This window comes from Anabrus simplex, chromosome 13, assembly GCF_040414725.1.
Source record: "Anabrus simplex isolate iqAnaSimp1 chromosome 13, ASM4041472v1, whole genome shotgun sequence".
NCBI lineage: Eukaryota > Metazoa > Arthropoda > Insecta > Orthoptera > Tettigoniidae > Anabrus > Anabrus simplex.
The window spans coordinates 97,736,421-97,760,242 of NC_090277.1; the positions used below are offsets into that span (position 1 = coordinate 97,736,421).

A 23,822-nucleotide genomic window follows, 5' to 3' on the forward strand; every position below is an offset into this window, starting at 1 on the left:
AAGGCTTGAAATTAAGTTTCATTCTTTACAGAAACAACAGGAATTCAATTTTTCTTTAGTTGATACAGCGTCATAAATTGCTGCCAGTTTTTTTTCCAAAAGTAATCGGAGATCAAAGAAAATTTTGCAGATTCGAGCAACACAATTGAGTTTGCTAAACATGTATGACAGTTATCTTGATTTCCGAGTGTGCTAGTGCTTGGAGCTTGTAATACAAGTAGAAATAATTCAACATGGGGAAGCAAAAGCAAGTTCCTCCGGAGGATTTGATTATTCCTCCTCAGGATAATCGCATATGTGGCACCATTTGTATGTGTCAAATGACAGCCGTATTGAGCAGTGTAGCTCTAGTATACCTGACAGTAGCTGTCTATATGCCGACATTGCGAGCATTCCAGTCTGGAATATCGGACATTCCAGCCATGTGCACGACGACACGATCCTGGCATAGGGATGCTTGCGACTGGGGAACATGTGGTGAATGGTGCCTGAGTAAAAGTTCGGGTGCGTGCACGCAAGTGTACGTTAACCTGCGTAATAATGGCTCAAACCTACTGTTCGCCAACTGCACGCACACGACCAATAAGACTTGTTACGGTATAGATCAAGAGAACGCCAAGAAAGCTCGCTGCATTGTTGATGAATGTCGTAATCTGACCGGTACATTCAACTGCACCAATGGAGAGTGTATCAATATTACCGATGCCTTCGAATGCGTGTTTAAAGAGTCAGGCCCTCCATTAAAGTGTTCAGGCAGGAGAGGGAAGATAACTTGTATAGCGATGGAAGGATTACAGAACTGCAACAGAGGCACTTGTGAAAGAATTCATACCCCTTATAACTGTGAGAGACGATGTCTTGATATTCCAACTCGTAACAAGAATGTGATTGTGGTTAGTGGTGATAGAGTCTATTTATCTCAGTGTCATAGTGCGATCGACCTAAAAACTATGACAGACGTGTGGACAGAGGACCAGAACAATATTTTAATGGCTTCTTGTTATACGGTAACCAACACATCTTCAGGTCTTTTCGCAAGTGATTGTATCAATGGTACTATTCTGGATGACCGGCAGCATTTTGGTGATCAGGCTAACTTCACGTACCTCAACTACGTCAGTGTGACCAACACTCATCTCCTGGATCCAGAGCGCGTGGTGGCACCACCAGAACACGATCTCCTGATCGCCAATGAGTCTCATCTCTTCATCAACATGGAAGGCTGTGTCAATACGCTAAGGGATGAGTGCAAAGAGTTCCTTCGGGAATATGGTAAGGATGGCACGGATCATAATGCCAGGGCAAGGTTTCCTTGCTTCTTTGCCAGTCATGATACTAGCAAGGTGGTGGCACGTTTTGATCTCGAAGGAACTTACAACCACTTCCTAGTGGCTTCGATCATTCCTTCCGTTCTGTTCGTGGTGTCCTGCTTCATGCTCGTCTTCTGCCAGAAAACTGTGGAAGTAGGAGACGACGCCAAGATGCGCTTCCGAGGCTGTCCAAACAAGGACCTCATTTTAAGCTCTGGAGAGAAGGGGTCTTCAGCCAACAACCTCGGCGATGGAGGAGGGGGAGATTCTGTAATGGCACTCTGAGATCCGTCACGTAAGAATTTCTCTTTTACCTCATTATCAACGAATTCTTTTAATTCTCTTGTTCCTGGTAGTGACGAATATCATTTATAAGTTTCTGCCCATACAGTTATCTGTAATTCCACACCATGTTTCAGTAAAAGCGTGCAAAAATTAAACAGAAAACAGGGGATACTCTACTGAACAATTTGAGAAAGGGACCCTAGAGTCTGAGAAACCAGCTTACGGAGATATGAGCTTAAACATGTCTCTCACTATTACTTTTTTCCGGATTATTTACAGCTAATTTTAGTGTATTTATTTACGTGTAAGTCTTACAATATTTACAGTTATTTAATTTGCAGAGGCTTAGTTTCTAAATGTAGGCTTCCTACCACAAAATGGTTAATACAGCACCCAATATTTCCTGTTTAATTTTTTCACGTTTTTACTGAAATATCCTGCATAACTTTGTTGTTTCTGTCCCAAACTGTCAGAACTCCCATCAAAGAAGGTTGGCAAACAGTCATTCTTCGCAATACTCCGTACTATAACCACTCTATTCTTTTCAAAATTAGATAGCTTTTCTAAATGGGAGATAGGAAAAAATATACACCTATTTTTTTATTAATTATTGTGACATTTCTTTAACATGTTGTACACATTAGAGTATTAGCAGGATTTCTCTCTACATGTTGGACTTCACATTTTTAACTCCTAAGATTCTAAGTTTTACATTTCTTTCCCACCCTATTGTATTTTCAGCCAAGTTTGTATATTAAGAAAGAAATGAAAATGGAAGAATTATTTCTGGAGTGATTTTATCCAGTCAGGTCCTATGTTATGTATGCAGTCAACCAAAACTTGAAATATCTAACTGCAGAGTTTTTCAACATTTTTCATAAGTTCAAAACCATATCCCATCCACCTCTTACAAGATTAAATGCTGTCATATCAGACGAATAACGATAAACTGTCTTTTTTGTGAAGATTTCTATTGATTTTAAGGGGCATTCTAAATTAGATTTTTGCAACAAAAAAAAAAGTCAAAAACTCGACACTATTTTTGTCAGGAGGACCATGTGCCCTTGAAGTTGCTAAGAAAAAATAATCATTTTTCCTGAAAACGTCAGGTGTAGAATAATATTTGTTAAACAATAATGAAAAGAAACAAACATGCACATTAAAAATTGAATTTATAATATGTTATTATTGGACTTTGCTCACTCCCTTTTCACGTACATTCACGTATCTCAAATGTGAACTACAAAGGGATTAACCTTCGACATTACTGCTTTGTTTTTTACATAACTATTTACAATGTATAACAGTGAGGTTCTTCACAGTCTGTCGAAACTAATTGTGGATAAATACATTGTAAAATACTTAAAACAAATTAATAGCAGATTATCCCCTGCAGGTCCAAGACTAGGCGAAGTCAAGTAAACATTATTTTAAACATAGCCATGTATTTTAAGGCAGGCCTCATCTATGACTCTGAATCAATTCTTTATGAAATAGTATCAAATGTTACCAGTCACAAGTTTTAGTGCATGATTTAATTCACAGCGCGTTTCAGAGACACAGCTCTATCGTCACGTGGTAAAAATGATTACATTTAATTGTTGTTCTACTTTGCACACAATTTTTTTTAAATTACACTATTGCAAGTAACAGTAGGGGCCACGTGCATTATGAATTTATTACATCTATGTTTAGTCAACTAGAGCTGTGTGTGTGTGTGTCATCTCAGAAAAAATACTTGTGAGTGATAACAGTTTGTATTATTTCATAAAGAAACATTATTTTACTTTCTTTATTAACATTTAATGAGCTAAGTAAATAAAGAGAAATCATTTTTGTGATAGCTGTATCAAAAATGTGTAACTCAATATTTACACTGAGTCAGCAGGGTTCTGTTATTGAAATAACTGGGTAGCCATCAAGCGAGAAGGTATGAGGTCACGTCAACCAAAATGTATTAAGACAGAAACTCATCCGAAGATATCATATGTATCTTGATATTACTGAATAATTTTCCTCCAACATCGTTTAGTCTCGTGTAAAATGGCACAAGTGTATACATTTCATAAACTGAGGGGTTCACAATTATGTTCTTATAATCACAATTCACCTAACATCGGCTAGCATTGTCATAATATTGAAGAAGAGGAGTTGCACATTTATGTAGTTAGGGATTGAAAAGGGTCTGAAAATGGTATCATTTAATTAAAAACAGAATGGCATGTTTCCTTATCGAAAGAACATCATCAGGGAGGGGATACCGTGGATGCTATTCCACTCCCCCACCTACAGGGCCCTGGTGCAGTTCTTCCGAATTAACACCTTGCAGGCGACCTGCACGTCTATGATTATGTGGCCTTACCCCAGATGAATTCTCATGCTGAAGACAGTACAAACATCCAGTTCCCGATCCAGAAGAATTAACCTATGAGAAGTAAAATCCCCGAACCAGCCGGGAACCAAGCCGGGAACCAAACCTGGAACCCCTGGACGAAAGACCAGCATGCTAACGGTTTAGCCACGGGGCCAGACCTTATGGCGACAATGGGGTAGGAAAAGGCTAGGGCTAGGAAGAAGCGACCGAGGCCTTAAAATACATACCCAGCATTTGTCTGGTATGAAATTGGGAAACCACGGAAAAACCGACCGAGTTAGCTGAGCGGTTCTGATCACATGATTGCCAGCTTGCATTCAAGAGGCATTGGATTTTAATCCCACTATCGGCAGCCCTGAATATAGTTGTTGTTGTTGTAGTTGTCGCTTCATTTTTAATCAGAGCCTCTGGTGGATCAAAACAGCAGGATTGTCAGTCATTCTTAACACTAACTGGTCAATACCAGCCCTCCTGCTAATCTTAAATTTCTGGCAGTATCAAAAATCGAATCCGAGCCTCTGAGGAAGGCTACTTCTCGAAGTATGGCCACATAATTGTAATATATAATAATAATAATAATAATAATAATAATAATAATAATAATAATAATAATAATAATAATAATAATAATAATAATAATAATAATAATACTTGATTTAGGGATTACTTGATTTAAGAACTGAAAAAATCCAAAGAAAAAGCAGCTCGATTTGTTCGGGATGATATCCGACAAATGAGAGATGGCGTATGGCTTTTAGTGTCGGGAATGTCCGAGGACAAGTTCGGCTCCCCTGGTGCAGATCTTTTGAGTTGACTTCCGTAGGCGACCTGCGCTTCGTGATGAAGAAGAAATTATGATGAAGACGACACATACACCCAGCCTCCGTGTCAGCGAAATTAACCAATTATGGTTAAAATTCCCGACCCTGCCGGGAATCGAACCCGGGACCCCTGTGACCAATGGCCAGCACGCTAATCATTTAGCTATGAAGCCGGACTTTCCGACAAAACAATCGCGTTACAAAAATGTTGTAAAGTTTGGGCTGGGAAGACTTGGGAGAAAGGAGACGAGCGGCTCGACTAAGTGGTATGTTCCGAGCTGTCAGTGGAGAGATGGCGTGGAATGACATTAGTAGACGGATAAGTTTGAGTGGTGTGTTTAAAAAGTAGAAAAGATCACAATGGAGATAAAGGTTGAATTCAAGAGGACAAATTGGGGCAAATATTCGTTTACAGGAAAGGGAGTTAGGGATTGGAATAATTTATCAAGAAAGATGTTCATTTAAGAAAAGACTACGAAAACAACAGACAGGGAATATGCCACCTGGCGACTGTCCTAAATGTAGATCAGTAATGACTGATATTGGATTTACGTTCCATTAACTACTTTTACGGTTTTCGGAGACGCCGAGGCGCCGGAAGTTTGTCCCGAGGGAGTTCCCTTACGTGCCGGTAAATCTACCGACACCGGGCGAGTTGGCCGTGCGGATAGGGGCGCGCGGCTGTGAGCTTACATCCCGGAGATAGTGGGTTCGAGCCCCACTGTCGGCAGCCCTGAAGAAGGTTTTCCGTGGTTTCCCCATTTTCACACCAGGCAAATGCTGGGGCTGTACCTTAATTAAGGCCACGTCCACTTCCTTCCCACTTCAAGGCCTTTCCTACCCCCATCGTCGGCGTAAGACCTATCTGTGTCGGTGCGACAAATTGTAAAAAAAATTCCCAACATGGGGCTAACGTATTAGAGCACCCTCAAATACCACCGGACTGAGCCAGGATCGAACCTGCCAACCTGGTCTCAGAAAACCAGCGCCTTAACCGTATGAACCACTCAGAACGGCTAAACTGTAATATTTTCTGTTGCATGGTTTTCCACCTTTACTTCCTGGATGATGGAATAATTTGTTCTCCTGCCGGTCCATGGTATTCGCAACATCCGCCACCAGTACCACATCTCAAAGACGATTTTTATCTTAGTCACTGTCTTTGTCTTACTGCCCTTGTCCCAATTCCTCTTGTTCCGACTTATCTTTTAGATTAAATTGGGCTTCCTGCAAATCTTTATGTGTGAAGAATATCTAAATTTAAATCAGTTGATTTTTGATTTCCGTTACTATCTGAATCATACAACCTTCTGGGATTCTCATGATACAGTCGTACCATCTTAGCTTGTTCTCAGAGAGTTGGTCAGCAATGAAGCCGACTCTAAAACTCCCACGAATGTGATGGTTTCTCACCTTGTTCAATCGTTATTGTAACAATAATCATTATTTACAGTATTAGATCTGCTGATGACATTTCCATAGCAGACTCTGAGAAGGTATTAAATAGAATGTTGAATGTGCGATACATCGAAACATTACAAACTTAAGATCAATAGCAAGAAAACTAAAATGTTTGTTGTCAGCAAAGATGGCAGGGAAGCTAATACAAACATAAGAATGGGAAGTTTCAAAGTAGAACAAGTGCAACATTTCTGCTTCTTAGGAAGCATTATAACTGAAGACTGTACCAAGGAAATTAAAGGAAGAATACCTCATGCTAAACAGGCTTTTCAAAAAAAAAAATCTTTTAACAAATATTCATAATGTCATTCTGAAAAAATACCTCACACTTTTCGGGAAATAAGACTGAAATTTTATGGACACATTATCAGAATGAATAATAACAGATTAAGTAAAAGAATTCTCAACCTGGCCCTTTCATCTGAAACCAATAACAGCTTGCTTCGTGAAATTGAAACAGATCTCCAAGAAATCAACATCTCAGAAGACATTAATTCAGAACCAATATCGACAATCACCAGTTTGAAGACAAAACCAACACCAGAGCCACTATTACTTGGACAGAAGAACGAAGGAAGAAGCTCAGCGAGAGGATGAAGAGATTCTGGGAGGAGAAGAAGGCAAATACATCAGCTAGGCTGGTACAATCGAGCTCCTAAGTAGGGCATAAGGATGTAAAAAAATATTCATGTAAGTTTAGAAACAAGAAAGGCTTTTTTAAATAAAAATCCTTTGTCTGGAGTGTACTACTGTATGGTTTTGAGAGATGCACTATTGAAAAAACAAGGAAATGGAAGCAAATGAAATGTGGATTTCGAGGAAATGTCGAAAACATGCTGTTCTAAAGGAAGTTAATGAACAATGGAGCCTAATAAAGGATATGTAAAAAAAAAGGAAATTAAAACTTGTAGGTCATATCCTGAGACGTAATGACTTCCTAGTAAAGGTTTTTGAACAGCAGAGAAAATATAAGATGGGTAGTAGGACTGCTGAATGGACACTGCCATCTTAAAAAGCACCCACACAGAATTGGAGTAATGCGAGACAATGTATCTAGGAAATGTAAGGATACGGAAGAATCGGCTGAACACATACTCTTTGAATGTGAGGCGCTGGGAAGAATAAGAATCTCCACACTGAGACTACTGGTGAAGAGAGAAGAAACATCCAAGAAGACCCAGTAACGAGGACCTGCAACTTTATAAAGGGAGCAGGTATAACTAGGTGGGGATGAAGAAAAACACATGGTAGCAAAAGATCTTCGAGATCGGCGCTGAAAGGAACTTTCAGAGAGACCCCATGAATAAAGGAAGAAGAAGAAACGTTTTTGAATGAAGAATACTAGGAAAGAAAGGAAGAGGTAGACAAAACAAGACATACTTCATGGAGCTGAGGAACTTGATGAGATGAAAAGACTAAATGGAAGTGAAGAGGATAGCAGGATTGCAGAGTATGATGATGACACCCATTGATGGGAAGCGCGTGTACCAAATTACGACCAAATTGGACCACTTCTACTTGGTGCTTGACGCTGTTTTTGTCAGCGGGTGTAAATTCTCTCACTTCTAGAATGAAAGCAAATGAGGCTAGGTCATCAAATCAGTAGAGCGTTGTGGTTTGTATTAAATAATTATCTCATCATGTAAAGTTGATCAGTTGATGTTCTCTATCATCAGCACGCTGTATGTAATAATCCAATTACGACTCAATGGAATTGAGAGCTATATATATCCTCCTTTTCATCACTTGTATAAGGCCGCCTCTGACACGGTGCACGCAAACTAGCGCTTCTAAAAATATTCTGAAGAGCATAAAAGTTAAAACTGATGTGGTAACACGTAGTGGCAACACCGCAAAACTGATGAAAACAAAGCTTCTAGAAGCAAAATTTTTGAATATCCTGATTAGTTATTTTATATTCCTCCTTCTTTCCCGGCTCCATGTGTGCCTATTAATTAGTCACTGCTAAAATTACTTATCGGCATGTCTATTTTCTGAGACTAGATGCTTTTTTCTTTACCATGAAATCATTTGACACCTCTTCTTTCCGCAAAGTGAATTTAATAGATTTTCTCAGAGTTACCTTTGGCCTTCCTTTTCCTCAGTCCAGTTCCCCGTGACCAAGGAACGATGTACAAGATGGGATTTATCTCATCTCATTACAAGACTGCTTCTCTCTCTCTCTTGAAGCTTCTCGCTGACAGGAGTCACGTTCCTCGCAATTCTGTCACATGCAGTTGTTGATCATGATTCGATTCTTTTTCCTGTTCCAACTTATACGAGGCATGTTTTTAAGTAAGAACCGTTTTGGTGAAGAAAAGAAAAGAATGAAATATTTTAAACAATTACTTTTTACATGTAAGCTTGTACCTTGAAACTACTTCACAACATAAGTTCGAAGCATATTAAGGCACTTGTCATGTCGTGAAACCAGCTTCTGAATTCCACCATCATAAAAATTTGCCAGCCACTGCAGCACGGTCGTTTTTAGGTCCTCGTCTTCGCCGTGGTGCTGACATCCTAAATGCAGGAACAAGTGGTAGTCACCAAGTCTTCACTAAGCTTCTCGTCGTGACTTTACTACGGCCTTCTGTAAATTCTCTAACCCATTTTCTTACCATTCCTTCGCTCATAGTGTGTTCTCCGCACACTTCACTAATCAACCGATGAATTTCAACAGCTTTCACGTCTTTTGCATTTAGAAAACGAATCACATGGCGTACTTCACACTCGGCGGGACCGTTCATATTGTCAGGGGCATTTTCGATACGCACAAAGAAACGTAAATATGGGCGAATGCTTCCATAATGGCGTTTTTGGCCAGCCTACAGATGGACGTATTAAGCGCGCATGCTTTGAACGACGACCGAAGTTCTGCAGCGGCCATATTTATAAACGGCACTTACTTAAAAAAAAAAAAAAACATGCTTCGTATTTACTAATTAATTTATCGTATGACTGTTACATTAAAATTTCTTGTTCTGTCTTCTGATATGAGGATGGTATGAACATTATTGGATAGTATACCGAGCTGCACCAAAATCGCATTTCGGAAATTGTACTTTTCCCAACTTATGCAGCAGAAGGCCACATCTCCCATGATTTGTCCTGATATAACCAAGTTCTTCGAGAAATTCAGGGGGTTGCTTCTTTGTATACAGGAAGTTTTGAAGAGCAGGAATGGATTCCACTTTCCCTTCTTCGTTTTCCTTCTTTGATGTAACACTGATGTTCTATTTTTCCAATTGTTGGTCTGTTACGATAGAAGAGGTTTTCTCCATTTGAGACTTCTGTTTTCTGTGGCAGCAGGAAGATTGGCTTTGTTATTTATCATTGTACATTGATGAACCAAAGCATGTGGTTGGCGAAGATTAGAAGGGGCTATGTGGTTGAGGACGGGGAGCCAGTCTGTATAGGTGCGGATTTTGTTTCTCAATCATAGCTCTAAGTTGTGCCTTTTCTGACAACCTCACCATACGACCAAGCCATTGGATCCGTCCGCTTCTCACGATGTTCTGTGTTATCCGCCTATCACACGGTTATTTTGAAAGTTTAGGGGAAAACTGAATTCTTCTTGCCTTCTCTTGATATCTGTAGTATTTTATTCCCTGTCTCCCGGCACAGTTTAGTGTAAACTGTTGCTTTCACAGCTGTCTCTACCTCATTGACTCCGATAGTATGGAAGCAACTGAGATATCAGTGTGCTCTGTTAATGGTAATCAGGACACCGTCACAGTTGTGAAAGAAGTTTCTCACAGGGTCAGTGATGCTAAGTCAGCATTCTCTGATCCAGTGAACAAATCAGCGATAAAAGTAACTTGCTGCTTGTCTTGTCTAGTGCAACTCATAATGCTGATGCAGAATTTCGAGAGGGGATTCCCCTATAATCGCAAATGTTTTCTAGGATTTAATGCGCCTCAGGCTGGAAGTATTCCAATGAAATTGAACAGAAAAAATCTTAGACAAATAAATTGATTGGAGATAATCATTTCAATACAATGTCAACTTTTTCATTATATTAAATGTTGAAAAAAGTATTTATTTTTCTGACAGTCAATCTCTTACAGAAATATTACGAATAAGATATCAAACATAGGACTGTATTGCCAAGGTAATACTACACCGAATAAAATAATAACTGTCGTATGGCATTTAATAACAGGTTCTGTAAACATATTTATTTTAGCGACTTCCTCATAGTCAAAAATTAGTTTGAAAGTCACTGCGGTCTCCTCTTCGAAGCAGGAGAGGGAATGAGTTTATAAACCTGTGTAGGTCTTCATGTAATTTTATGGAAGTGAATATTTGTTTGTTCATTTTTCGTAAACTCACGCCTGAATTTTTGGCAACCGAATCTGCACTTCAGTTTAACACGCACTGCGTTGTTACCAACTTGTTGATTAGCTTCTTGAGGGAGCTCAACCTCACCAGAGAAACTCTTTATTAATGTTTGAATGGTATATCACTTACAGCCCATAAATTTGACAACTACCAAAAGTAAAACAAGAATTTTTTCAATTAGAATAAAAATAATCTTTTAATGATTATCTCACGAATATCGTGATGAAGATTATTTTTCATCAATAAAGAGTCTATATTATGTGTGAAAATAAGGCTTCATGCAATTTCCTATCTATGAACATGACTGAATTATTATTATTATTTCAGTGATGGCGTTAGGACTCGTTGCCCTCTGTTACACTTAACCACGTAAATTGCAGGATAATGCACATACCGAAGAAATATACTATTTTATAATAAAATCGAAGATAACCAAGCTAAATAATAGAACACATTTGGAGATCATACAATGAATAAAGACAAATCTGAACAAATTAATAAAAGAGTAAAGTGACGGAGAAAGCAAGTATGGCAATGAACAGCGATCTATGTGCATAAGCTGAAAGCTACATATCATGTACATTTACACTATAACAATATAATGTTATACGGCAAGATTTTTCCTATGAGCGCTATTACAGTTAGGAAAATATCTTGTTGTACAATCTTAATTTTGAAGCTTTTTCCACATCCATTTCAAAATCCCAAGTTTATAATTTGCGTATTTTTCCGTTTTGATTGGAAAGTTCCGGAAGACGATTTATCACACATTGGAATTAAATATATTGTGCATCATTTTCTTTAACTTCCCATTCTAATATGTTTTTAAAAATCTGCCGTTTTCAAGAATTATACATAGGCCTACGGTTAGAATTTTTTTAAGAGGAGTTTGAATGTGCTCGCTTGTCAAAGTTAAATTTGTTACATTTATGTCCCTGTATCCCAAAATCTTTGAAATGTTTAGAGCAAAATTTAGCATCTATTACATATTTACAGTACTAAAATTAGGTGATATTTATGGTTCAATTACCATTGATGTTTGTTTTGTTTAAATCAGTCTTTAAAAGAAAAAATACGATTTGTGTTTACCTAATAAGAGGAGTGCGAGTTTTTCCGCATATTTGACGCCTTAACGATGATGGCTACCAGTGGGCTATAGATTACCATGAATACATTGGAGATTGAGTCCACATAGTCTGCGTTACAAATTTTTCGAAACTTTCCTACTTTAAAATGTACAAAAGAATTCGTCTAAGCCTCAGAGAGAGAGAGAGACCAACGTATGCAGTGAGGAAGTGAGCCGTAGTGAATTCGGTTCCACACGAACAGGTTTTAAACTCATATATGTTTATCCGCAGGTATGTGATTGATTCTAGTGGTTGTATTCATACCAGGCTAGTTATTGCCGGGATGGTGTCATGCGGGGCTGCCAGCCAGCCTGTCGTCAGGGGCTTGCCTGCCGTATTGATCGCAATGTTGACCTCGGGGTGGGCTCATGTCGCCAGGTCAGGCCTTCTCTAAGGTCATGCTATATGTACACTTTATAAGCCCAATAAACAGGCCAGACATAAAGCGACACTGCCCTTTATTATTCTCCATATAATATTATTTAAACCGTAACAGACGAGAAGTATTCAAATATCTAAAGAGAATATTCCTTGAGGTAGAAAATAGATCTAACAGATTTTGAGGTTCGCGTTTTGCAGAGGAAGATTCCAATACTAAGAAATACACAAAATTTCTTTGAAAATGGAGAAATTAAAATATCCAACTTAGTCAATGCAGTTCAATATATATATCACTCATCACAGGAAATAACAAGATAAGTCAAAATTAAATAAAGTTATTAGGAAAAGAAAAGACTGTTCAGAATTATGAAGGACATTCATTTGGACTGGAAAGGCAGTAAAGCAATGCTAAACCTCTACATCAATCAAAGAATAAACATTGAAAGTAATGAAACAGTATGCAAGGCGAGGATCAGGAAAGGAGTAAGACAGGGGTGTTCCTTATCACCATTTCCATTTAATCTGTACATTGAAGAGGCCATGAAATTTTTTAAATCAAAAACACCTGGCATTGATTTCCAACTTAACATTAATGTAAATAAAATTAATATCATGGTTGTAAGCAAATCTAAAATGAAGCCAGAGGCACATCTCAGAATTGGAAATATTTTAATAAAACAGGTGCACAAGGTCTGGTACTTGGGATCAGTAATTTCCGATGACAACAGATGCACTGTAGAAATGGAAAGAAGAATTTCCCTGTGTAAGAAAGCCTTTGAGGAGAGGAAGCAGCTCTTAATTAATAAATCCTTAGATAATGAACAAAAGAAATTGTTTATCAAAACATTCATTCGGAGTGTGCTGCTATATCGCTGTGAAGGATGGACTCTCTTGAAGGAGGACGTGAAATGACTTGAAGCAGTGGAAATGTGGATATGGAGGAAGATGACAAGAACTAGCTGGCTTGAGAAGACAACTAGTAAAGCAATGCTCGGAGAAATAAACACCCAGATACATTTAATAACAACGACAAAAAGGAGAAAAGCGTCAGTTTTTAGAACTTATTCCAAGACAAGGTGATGGGGAAGAAAGGCAGAGGGAAACCACGGAAGAAGATCATTGAAAAGGGAGTTGAGATGATGGGATACCAACGTTATGGAGAGATGAAAAGGATCCCAGAGAGAAGTCAATGGTGGCAGCGACAAGGCAAAGCCTTTAGATAATGATGATGATGATGATGAGGGGTAGCATTTTGTTTTTAAGCAATACGATATCACCAATTCACCAAATGTATTGAGTCGAACATTATTATTATTATTATTATTATTATTAACAACAATTCTCCAAATGTTGTGAGTCAACATTCTTCTTCTTATTATTATTATTAACACCAATATACCAAATGTTGTGAGTCGAACATTCTTCTTCTTCTTCTTTTTCTTATATGTACCCTGCCCTGTCTCTTGGATGTTGATAATCACCACAACGGTCCTCTAGAACATGGTGCAGTTGTTCCATGATCTATAAACCAGTCCAGGCTTTTATATTGCTGAGGCAAGATGTTCGTCTGCGTTATAGGAAAACGCTTTTTAAATAATGGTTTTGGTTGGATTTTGTTTAGTTCAAAAAATCAGCTTTGGATCGTGTCCTGTATTGAGCAGGCATTATTTTCTTATGTGGACCAGTAAAAACCAAAGCAAGTAAGTCACATTTGTGTATTGTTAGCTGGTAAGATTTAACAGATTTAATAGTTCTTTTTAACAGAAGCAGCTGTGTAATTCACTGCCAATAATTCATTTACAAGATAACAATGTCCACACCAACAATAACCACCGAAAATATATTTACACGTACGACAATACCTGGTTAAATCTACTTTTATTAACAATAATTCAGAATATTAACAAGATAACTCAACTTTTCTAGTTCTTACCGGGGACTGCTTTGTGTTCTTGAATGGTAGGGAAGTAAAGTTTGGCTATTTCTTCAATATTATGACGAAATGACTCATGTTGTTAGTATCAAAGGATAGAAAGCGTTGGCCTTAGTAAGTTACTGCAAAAATTTAAAAAAAGAGAAAAATTTGATTTACCTGGTTTTTTCCCGGGATGAGTGATGTGATGAAAACACTTAAAAGGTCATGATTAAAGACAATGGTTCCCGTTTCGGACAATATTTAGGCTTTCTTCATCCACATATTAAAACAATAAATTGAATAAAATAGAAAAAATATAACTGAAAAAAATTACAAATTAACAAAAATCATATAAAATATCCATTTTGATGAAAGGTCAAAAATAAAAATGAAAACCAATTTTTTTCTGAAAAACATATCTCGGCACTTTATGAATCACTTCTTGGATGCTCGAGATAATACATTATTGTTGTATAGATTTGACAATGTTAAACATTGAGGATAACCACTAGCAGGTCCCGCTGTAGCTCATATTTTGTTTATGTTCTACATCCAATCTTCAACAAGTAATTTCAAAAAACGTCCAGCCTGTTATCACATCAACTTTTCCTGCCAATGTTCCCTGCTGACTTCAAAAATGGAAACCTTGTTTTACACTTATTCTTCCACCAAGTGTGCTACTTTACTTATTAATCATCGGATATGTAACGAAATCTTCGGAACGTAAGGTAATATTTGTGTGAATGTTCAGTATGCGTGGGTGGTGGTGATTACTGTTTTAAGAGGAAGTATGCGTAGGAGAAGCCTCCGTGGCTCAGACGGCAATGCGTCGGCCTCTCGTGGTTCAACTCCCAGTCACCCCTGTTAGATTTGTGCTGGACAAAGGCAGGACGGTTTTTCTCCGGGTACTCCAGTTTTCCCTGTTATATTTCATTCCAGCAACACTCTCCATTTAACATTTCATCTATATGTCATTTATCATTGCCCCAGAGGGGCGCGACAGGCTTCGGCAGCAGGCACAATTCCTATCCTCGTCGCTAGATGGGGGCTTCATTCATTCCATTCCTGACCCGGTCGAATGACTGGACACAGGCTGTGGATTTTCATTTTCACGCGTGGGAGTGAGGATGAATGTTTATCTGACACCGAGTGTGTGAGACTGAATGTGTGTATGAATGAATCGGTCTAGCTGGAGAGTATATAATATGTTGGGATTCACGAGAATGTAAATAGAACTACTTGATAATGTACAACAGATCTTGTGAATGTTATGTAAATAACACGTCTGTGTCTATACGGTAATAGTATGTAAGCACATCCTGTAGCGTACAATTGTAATTATTTACTACAGGAATTTTAAGTGAGGATGAAGGCACCTTCGTGTATGTGGGGCTATGTCCTTTCTCCATGCACCATCCCTGAATTGTATCAACAATTTGTGTACAATAAATAAATAAATAAATAAATAAATAAATAAATAAATAAATAAATAAATAAATAAATAAATAAATAAATAAATAAATAAATAAATAAATAAATAAATAAATAAATAAATAAATAAATAAATAAATAAATACGTAAATAAATGAATAATCAAACTATTCGTTTTTACAATAGGCACTTCAATGAAACGGCCCAATCTGTATGTTGAAAGTAATCATCAAAGCCCGGATTTTCATGCCGTAACAGGTTAGACTGCAAACTAAATTTGGTTAATAGGAAGTGTCGGCCACCCGCTCTTCTATAATGTAGCAAGAGTAACATAGATTATAGGAGTTCTGATGGCTGTACCCCTAATGTTTATACAAACCTCATAGCACAATCGTTGTAAAAGTAGACTATACTTGCTGCCCGCTTCAGAAACTTTGCATTCTAACCTATTAATGCATAATCCGGGCTCTTGTAATCATTCATTTATAAACGTACTACTAGGGTAGATGATGGGAGATTACTGACGAAAATGAGGGCTAATGGACTAGACAAAAGAGTGGTTGAATGGATGCCTGTATTTTTAGAAAACAGAACTCAGATAATTAGAGTAGGTGAAGCGTTATCTAATCATCCAATGATTAGGAGGGGAGTCCCACAGGGCAGTATTATTGGAACTTCATGTTTTGCTATATATATTTGATATGAGTAAAGAGCTACAGTCACAGATACGGCTATATGCGGATGATGTTGTACTATATAGAATAGTAAATAAGTTATAGGTTTATGAGATACTGCAGGGGAACCTAGATAATGTTGTGAGACGGAAAGCGGACAATAGTATGATGGTAAACGAAATAAAAGATGTGCTTAACGAATAACTGTGCTGATGCGGTGAAAGTACCCTGTAGGGATCACTGTAAGTATCTAGGTGTTAATATAAGGAATGATCATCAATGGATTAATCATATTAAAGAGGTTGTGATGGAATGATACAGATCACTTCACATGGTTATGAGAGTATTTAAGGGTGCGAGTAAGGATGTAAAGGAGAGGGCATATAGGTCTCTGGTAAGACCCCCAACTAGAGTATGGTTTCAGTACATGGGACCCACACCAGGATTACTTGATACAAGAACTGGGAAGTATCCCAAGGGAAGCTGCACGGTTTGCTCTGGGTGATTTCCGACAAAAAGGTAGTTAAGATAATGTTGCAATCTTTGGGCTGGGAAGACTTGGAAGTAAGGAAACGAGCTGCTCATCTAAGTTGTATGTTCTGAGGTGTCAGTGTAGGGATGGCGTGGAATGACATTAGCAGACGAACAAGTTTCAGTTGAGCTTTCAAAGTAGGAAATATCATAACATGAAGGTTGAAATTCAAGAGGACAAATTGGGGCAAATATTAATTTATATGTAGACTCAGTTCTCAGATTAAATGTAGGGCTTTCTCTTTGAAGAACAAATGTAACTTTCGTCTTTAGATTTTTATATTTTCATTTCCCCTGCGGAAATAGTTGAAATGTAAGGAAGCACGAGTGTTTACCCTCATTAACCTTCCTCTAAGTTGGTGTGTGGTGACTAAGCTTCCAACCCTCTAAATTGTTCGGTTTTTCGGCTTTAAACCTCCTAATACTTAAAATACCCACTTGTGCTGAGAAGCTGATGACCTGTTGTTTATGTGTTTCAGGCATTCCCCTCCTGCACGAGAGTCCTGCCCACCACGTGTTCCCACTTCAGGAGCATTGAGTGGTCCAGTTCATCTCTACCAAACTCCGCTCACAACAGCTTCTTGCTTGCAGTCACACGCGGAGCTAAGACAACAACAACAACTTATCTACACATACAACAGGAGGGGGAGGCGGGATGCACCAATCATTAAAATATGGACTACTGACAAACACTTCGTAGCACTCTTAGTAAATATAATTATCATCTAAAATCATCGCTCAGAATATTATTATTACTAATATAAATTAGATCACTTTTGCGAAAGAAAAGAAAACAGACCTTTCAAAGCAGATAATAACTTAAGAAAATATCTACTCAGTCAAGAATATCAGCAATATACGTATTTTTCCAGTGTGTTCTAAAGCATTCGCGTTTAATCATTTTCATATTATCAGAAATTTGTAATTATTGTAGTGTGATTTTTCTCTTTGCGTTCGAACGGTGTGCTACTGAGCTTAAACACAGAGTGGTGAGGCTTTTATTTTTCTTGAGCTAACGAGAAATATTTTGCGTGATTTTCTCAACCAGTATTACTGACTTTTCTATGCGTTAGAGAAAATAGTTTTTTTGGTTGTTTCTTAAAACTGTTTGTTTTTTGTTTTTTACGAGTTAGAGGGAGTGTTTTTGGACTGTGTTCTAAAAACAGTCAACCTGTCCGTCACGCTGTCAAATAGTCAAGCAGGGCTGGAGGGTGACAGCGGTGGAGGGGCAACTCTGCTTATCAATGAGAGACTGAGTATCGATACGGCCTTCACCATCGATCCAGACGAGTCAACCGTCATCATGGGGGCGCAGCAGCAGGATGGGGCGGGGGATGACGAGGAAGAAAATCCTTATAAGTTAGAGGTTCTCATGGAGAAGGCTAAATTCTACACCAGCCTATGTATGGGGACGACCGCTATCCTCTCCGTGTTTGCCTTCCTCTTTTTGATCCCTTTCGTGGTGGATCCAGCTATCTCCACCATTATGTCGGACTTCGATCCAGAAGCTGTCACGTGCATAACTGTGCAACACGTCTACGCCGAGGGACTGAGAAATTGTAGCTGGTCTTCATGTAGAGAAGGATGCACGACAGCTGCGCTCAAATGCCATCAGATATTAGTGAACTATTCAAAGACGTCATATAATGATTACGTGGCATTAAATGTAAGTCTGGCAGACAAACCGGATTTGTACTGGGATGTTGGGGACACAAAATTCTACATCAATACTGAAGGATGTGGGTACCCACCGCGAGTGAACTGCTCCGAGTTCGCTAAACAGTACGGTTATGGGAATCTGTTTAAGCCGTTCCCTTGTTACTACAGCAGGACATATCCCGAGGTGGTGGTGGCTAGGTATAGCTGGGACGACAATCTCCGGCATCTGGTCCTCTCTCTAGTGGTGCCCAATGTGGTGTTCGCAGTGTCAATAGGGGTCCTCTGCTACTGGTACTGCCCCAGCTGTAACCGGGCGTGCAACAAGAAGACGTACGTCGAGAAGTATGTACCCAAAGAGGAGTAAGTATATACGGCTTATGCGCTTGGGCTTCGCACTTCACTACTGCAGAGCAGCAGCACACAGGTGAACTTTATACTCTGTCCGAGCTACGGCAGACTCCTTGTCCTCTGTATTCCTTCAAAAATAAGCACCCTTTTAATGTAAAATGGAAGTACATAACTGACCAATAGACAATGTATTTTGAGTCAAAAATCTATCTACCTATCATGTCTATTTATTAGTACCGTGAAATCAGCAAACTAAATGCAGAGGGATCCAAAAAAAATGTACTCACTCTTTGATAGTCCACATCTTTTGACAAATTTGAGTTATAGATACAATTTTTGGTACTGAGAAAGAGTAGTGTTATATGTTTGAAATGACTATAACAACGCCGATGGCATCAAACTGCAGACCAAAATACAGCTGTCCGTGTATCTGGCGTAATGGCAGCACATGACGCTACGATGTGAATGGTGTGAACACATGGTTCACGAGGACGAGGAATTTGCAGAGAAATTTATGTGGTTTGACAAAGCGCAATTCAAACTTAATGTTACTGTCCGCCACGACTGTGTCTAATGGTCACCTGTGGGGTACATGTGGAGAAATCGTAGTGTCATGTGCTGCCATTACGCCAGATACACGGACAGCTGTAATTCGGTCTGCAATTCAGTACCATCGGTATTGTTGCTGGTAGTCGTTTCAAGCATATAATATTACTCTCTATTAGTGCCAAAAATTGTACCTGGAGGTTAAACTTGTCAGAAGGTACGGACTATCAAACAGCGAGTATGTTTTTTTGAACCCCACTATATTTCATTTTTCAAAATTTGATTAAAAAGTTAAAATTGGTTATCAACAATAACTGGGAACTTAGATTAAAGCACACGTTTCCTCATGGAAGCTACCATACACTATCTAAAACTCTGTATAATTGTATCGTTGGAACATAATTTCCCACATTCATCATCAAAAGATTAGGCCACTGGCCTGTTCCGCCTTCACAATGTTATCTCTTTATAGGACGGCCTACATCGCTCTTGCCTCTAGGATGGCAGTTGTAGGCAATGTCAATAAAAGTGCAACGGACATATGCACCTGTAACTTACTTGCAACCTGGAAGGCAGCAACACTTTCCGACTCTCTAGTCGTCGTTGATTATATGCCACTGCATCGAGCTTCGGATCTTTCAGGGTGTTTCCCACTGGAAAGATCTGTTGAAAGCAGGATACCCAGAGAAAATCCTAGAGTAGCGTTCCTCGATAGCATTAGACAAAGACTACATTATCAAACAATCAAATAACTGACTGAAAGGATGCTACCAACTTGCATGTTGTCCATCAATCTTTCATTTGAAGAGATGGTGATGGGGGTGTTTCTTTCACTAAATATTAATGTCTTCAGAACAAGATGAAGTGAACTGAAGAATACAATATAAAACTAAGATGTCCTAAAAATACTGCATTTGTGCAGAGTCCAGTAAACTGATCAATGTAAATAATATGTTCCAACAAACTAGAATCTCCCAGAAAATAAGTTCCAGAATATTTGTTTATAATCCATAATCCGGTATATATTGTATCTGGGGCAGGAATTTTGCCGTGGCTCGGGTACCCAACATATCTTCCACCATCCTACATGATTCAAGGAAGTTACAATTATATAACCAAATTTTAGCCACACTAATTTCAAGTTGTGATCTCTATGGAAACATTTTTGACAATAAGACACCATCAACTGCATGCGAAACACACCTGGGAAGAAGGAACTGTTAAGACAAAAACTATTAATCCCCTAAATTTCAGTGAATCGACATGATATCGATCATATTACGATACTGACAAAACATACTTTTCAGTTTTGACAAAGATAGGAACTAATTTTCCAGCCATACCATATTTAAGCTCAGAAAATTATTCGCACAAAACAGATGATGAAAAAATTGTTCAGTACTAAGACAATGCACGCGTATTTTTTTATTTTCAATAATATTGATAAACTATAACAAAATGTAAGGCCACTTCTGGACTTCATTAGGCACAGAAAAACTTATGTTGAAATTCCTTCATTTTTGCTAATTAACAACTCTTGCTTATAGCAGCTGCAATGTTACTGAAAAGATTTCAACGATATCTAGTCTGTTATATCTTGCTTTGGTATGACTTTGCATTTAGATAAATAACTCGCGTTCATTTAAACGGATTTCTTTACAAAAAAGTTGCTGTAGAAAATATTTTAATAGAATGTCCTGCCGATTTTTTCTTCTCAATCCAAATTTAGATAGAAAAGAGTCAATATCATGGAAAATATTAATAAGACACAAGGAAAAAATTGAAATTGAAATTAGCATTCCTTTCTTGACTGTTAAGACACAATCCAAACTCTTCCTTAAATGAAACCAAAGGTTTTGCTAAAATGTAGCCATACAATTTATGCTTTACTAGCTGAAGCAATCCGACTGCGCTGAATCCTTACAAGCAACAAGGCAGTGATGAGAGGTACTTGGTTGCCATGAAACGATTTTATTCTCATCATGACTCACACAACATAAGGAAGGTATGACGAAATGCATGCTGCTTCGCTTTCGATCCAAACACAAAGTATACTCTAATTCAAACTAAACAAAGTAGATACATATTGCACTTGCATGTTGAGCATTACTTGTTTATTTTCATGTGTGTACCAGATGTGGTTGTGTTTTGTGCTTTATGAAAGGCCAACTAAGAGACAGTTTGGTCTAGCAAATTTTTCTCTGCGCAATTAATTCACATTTAGGAGAACAGAACTTTAATAATGTAGACAATTTACATTTTAAGGAATTAAAATTATTTTAGAACAAAACAACTGAAATTCTTTGCAAGTAACTTTATAAATTCAATGTGCGAAGGTATAGAAAATGAACATGAATTATCCAAGTCACATTCAGGAGAAAATATAGTTCAGTATACCCGTAGAAATGAAATGAAAAATCATTTTAGTTCTATCACAATTGAAAGAATATCATGCATATTGAACAATTGAAAGAATATCATGAATATTGAAATATTTTAAGTACATTCTAATTGATTTACTCTTACATAGTAGTCACTCTTTAGGCTGTTCAATTCCCGTACTATGAAAGTTCTCCACTCGAACAATCTTTGAATGCCATTTTTATTTTATTATATAAAAACATTGTAAGGCTAGAACGTAGGTTATATATAATTTCATTTGAATAATATTAATGTTACTTGTGCATCTATTATATTCAGATACGACAATCCGCATAGTTCTAAGTAAACTAGGTTTGAAGAGTTGTAATTGATAGAGAGTATCCGAATTGATTTCGGAACTCAACATAAGAAGTCTATCATTTATAAACAGTCAGAACATACTTTGAAATTCGGTGACTTGTCACACACGGGGCAGAAATTATGATTAAAATATTTATCCAGTGACAAGTACATAAGAATTCGGTAGCTGAAATATTCGTAAAATATCCGTGGGAATATACTACAAATTGCTGTTTAGGACGGCATTAATTATTTAATTATCCATATCTTTCTATGATATACAAAACATATTACCTCCTGACGAACAGTTTTCGCTGCAATACAGGAAATGTACAAGTAATACATCATTCTAGAGATATTAAGTTGAGTCAAAAGGGCCAATGTAGGTTTTTCCTTCTATCGTAATTTCTTTCCACGAGTAGTATATATAAAATAATTGACATCTTCCAGATAGAGCGAGGATGAAGCACGAGAGCATAATTTTGTCTGTTCTATCATTAGATGTTGCTAGTGTACGCTTATACGTCATTACTTATCAGTTTGGTGTAATTCATTTCAACGCATCCTGTCTACTAGAATGCTTATGCTTGAAATGTTATTGATCAACAGATTTGCCATATCTAAGCATGAGAAATATTGAAATTTTAATTTGATAAGTTACTATAACACAGCAAACTTCAAATACACATAGTTACGAGTATACTAACGGTATCCTTCTTTAATAACTATTCATAACATATATTTTTAATTCATTTATTCAACTTATTCATGTCTTCATAAAGCGCTGATATAAGAGCATTTGGTCCTCTTTTAAAATCTACACAAACAATTGTTGAGTTCTTTTAAAGAGTAATTTGAAACATAATGGCAATAACAAGCCATTTAAGGATGTGTTATTTAAGAAGAGGATTAACAGAAAGTAAAATGAAGCATAGCTCATTCCCAGGATTTTCTAAGATAGACGAATATTACAAAATCCAGTGAAAAGCTTACAGTAAAGTAAAAAGGTATGTGGGTAAAAGGAATAACATTATTTTATCTATTCCCTCTTCTATTGGATCCATAAAATCTTAATAAAACAATGATAAACAAAAGAAAATTGAACTAAACTGAAAGATATAAAGGTTGCAATGGATAATAATTGTAGGATACATTTAAAATATGAAATTAAATGTCGTTCACTCATCATCTGCACATACATTAATTCAAGTCAACTAATTGTATTTTCACAGAATTTATGGCAAGAAGCGTTAAAGGGCAGGGGTGAAGTTCAGCTAATATAAAAACAAATATTTTATCATAATTTAAAATTACACTGAAACATGCACACAACAGATGTACCAGGAAAACGAGAAGTTTCAATTATTTGTAATCCACAATTTTTGAGAAGAAACATGTTTGAATGACTGTTTCACGTTTTTATAGATTTAAAGTTTAGAGTAAGTAACAAGTTTAAATAAATGAACTTGTTGACTGTGTCCTAACACAGATTCATTGTCATACAGCCAAGTAGTCAGAATAAGTGTGAAGGGTATCTAAATTATATCAGGAAACAAAATACAATTAATTTCTGCTGTTATCAACAAAGTGCTTTAACAATGGCCTGCTAATTGCTTAGACCATAGTAATAATAATCATGCGTGAATCATATGTTTGCTATTTATTTTATTTTCACACTAAGTTCGCGTAATTAAGATTTGTACTCCCATTTGCCCAGAGAGAATGAGGACGAAGACGACTATTTCGAAGAAGAAGAATACTGATGCGGAACCTTTACTGCAACAACGTCAGGAACATCAGCAACTACAACGACGTCGACAGCCCCTAGGTTCCCAGCTCAGACGTCGCTACGTGCCAACATGATTAAGCTACAGAGGTACCTAAAACCACGAGCGAA

The 23,822-nt window shown here is 37.6% G+C and overlaps 3 protein-coding genes across 4 annotated transcripts in view; 2 read left to right on the forward strand and 1 right to left on the reverse strand.

Moving 5' to 3' along the window:
* The window catches only part of LOC136884650 (cilia- and flagella-associated protein 298), a 611,731-nt gene that overhangs the window by 334,513 nt on the left and 253,396 nt on the right, over positions 1–23,822 (reverse strand). The window lies entirely within an intron of this gene.
* Positions 234–17,769, forward strand: Teh3 (tipE homolog 3). The gene is made up of 2 exons (XM_067157461.2): positions 234–1,605; positions 17,131–17,769. Exon 1 carries the CDS (start codon positions 234–236, stop codon positions 1,593–1,595), a length of 1,362 nt encoding a protein of 453 aa, XP_067013562.2. The 3' UTR covers positions 1,596–1,605; positions 17,131–17,769.
* Teh2 (tipE homolog 2) lies at positions 9,930–23,688 on the forward strand. Its single transcript, XM_068230148.1, has 3 exons — positions 9,930–10,064; positions 17,781–18,670; positions 23,643–23,688. The coding sequence occupies exons 1-3, from the start codon at positions 9,930–9,932 to the stop codon at positions 23,686–23,688; spliced, it is 1,071 nt and encodes a 356-aa protein (XP_068086249.1).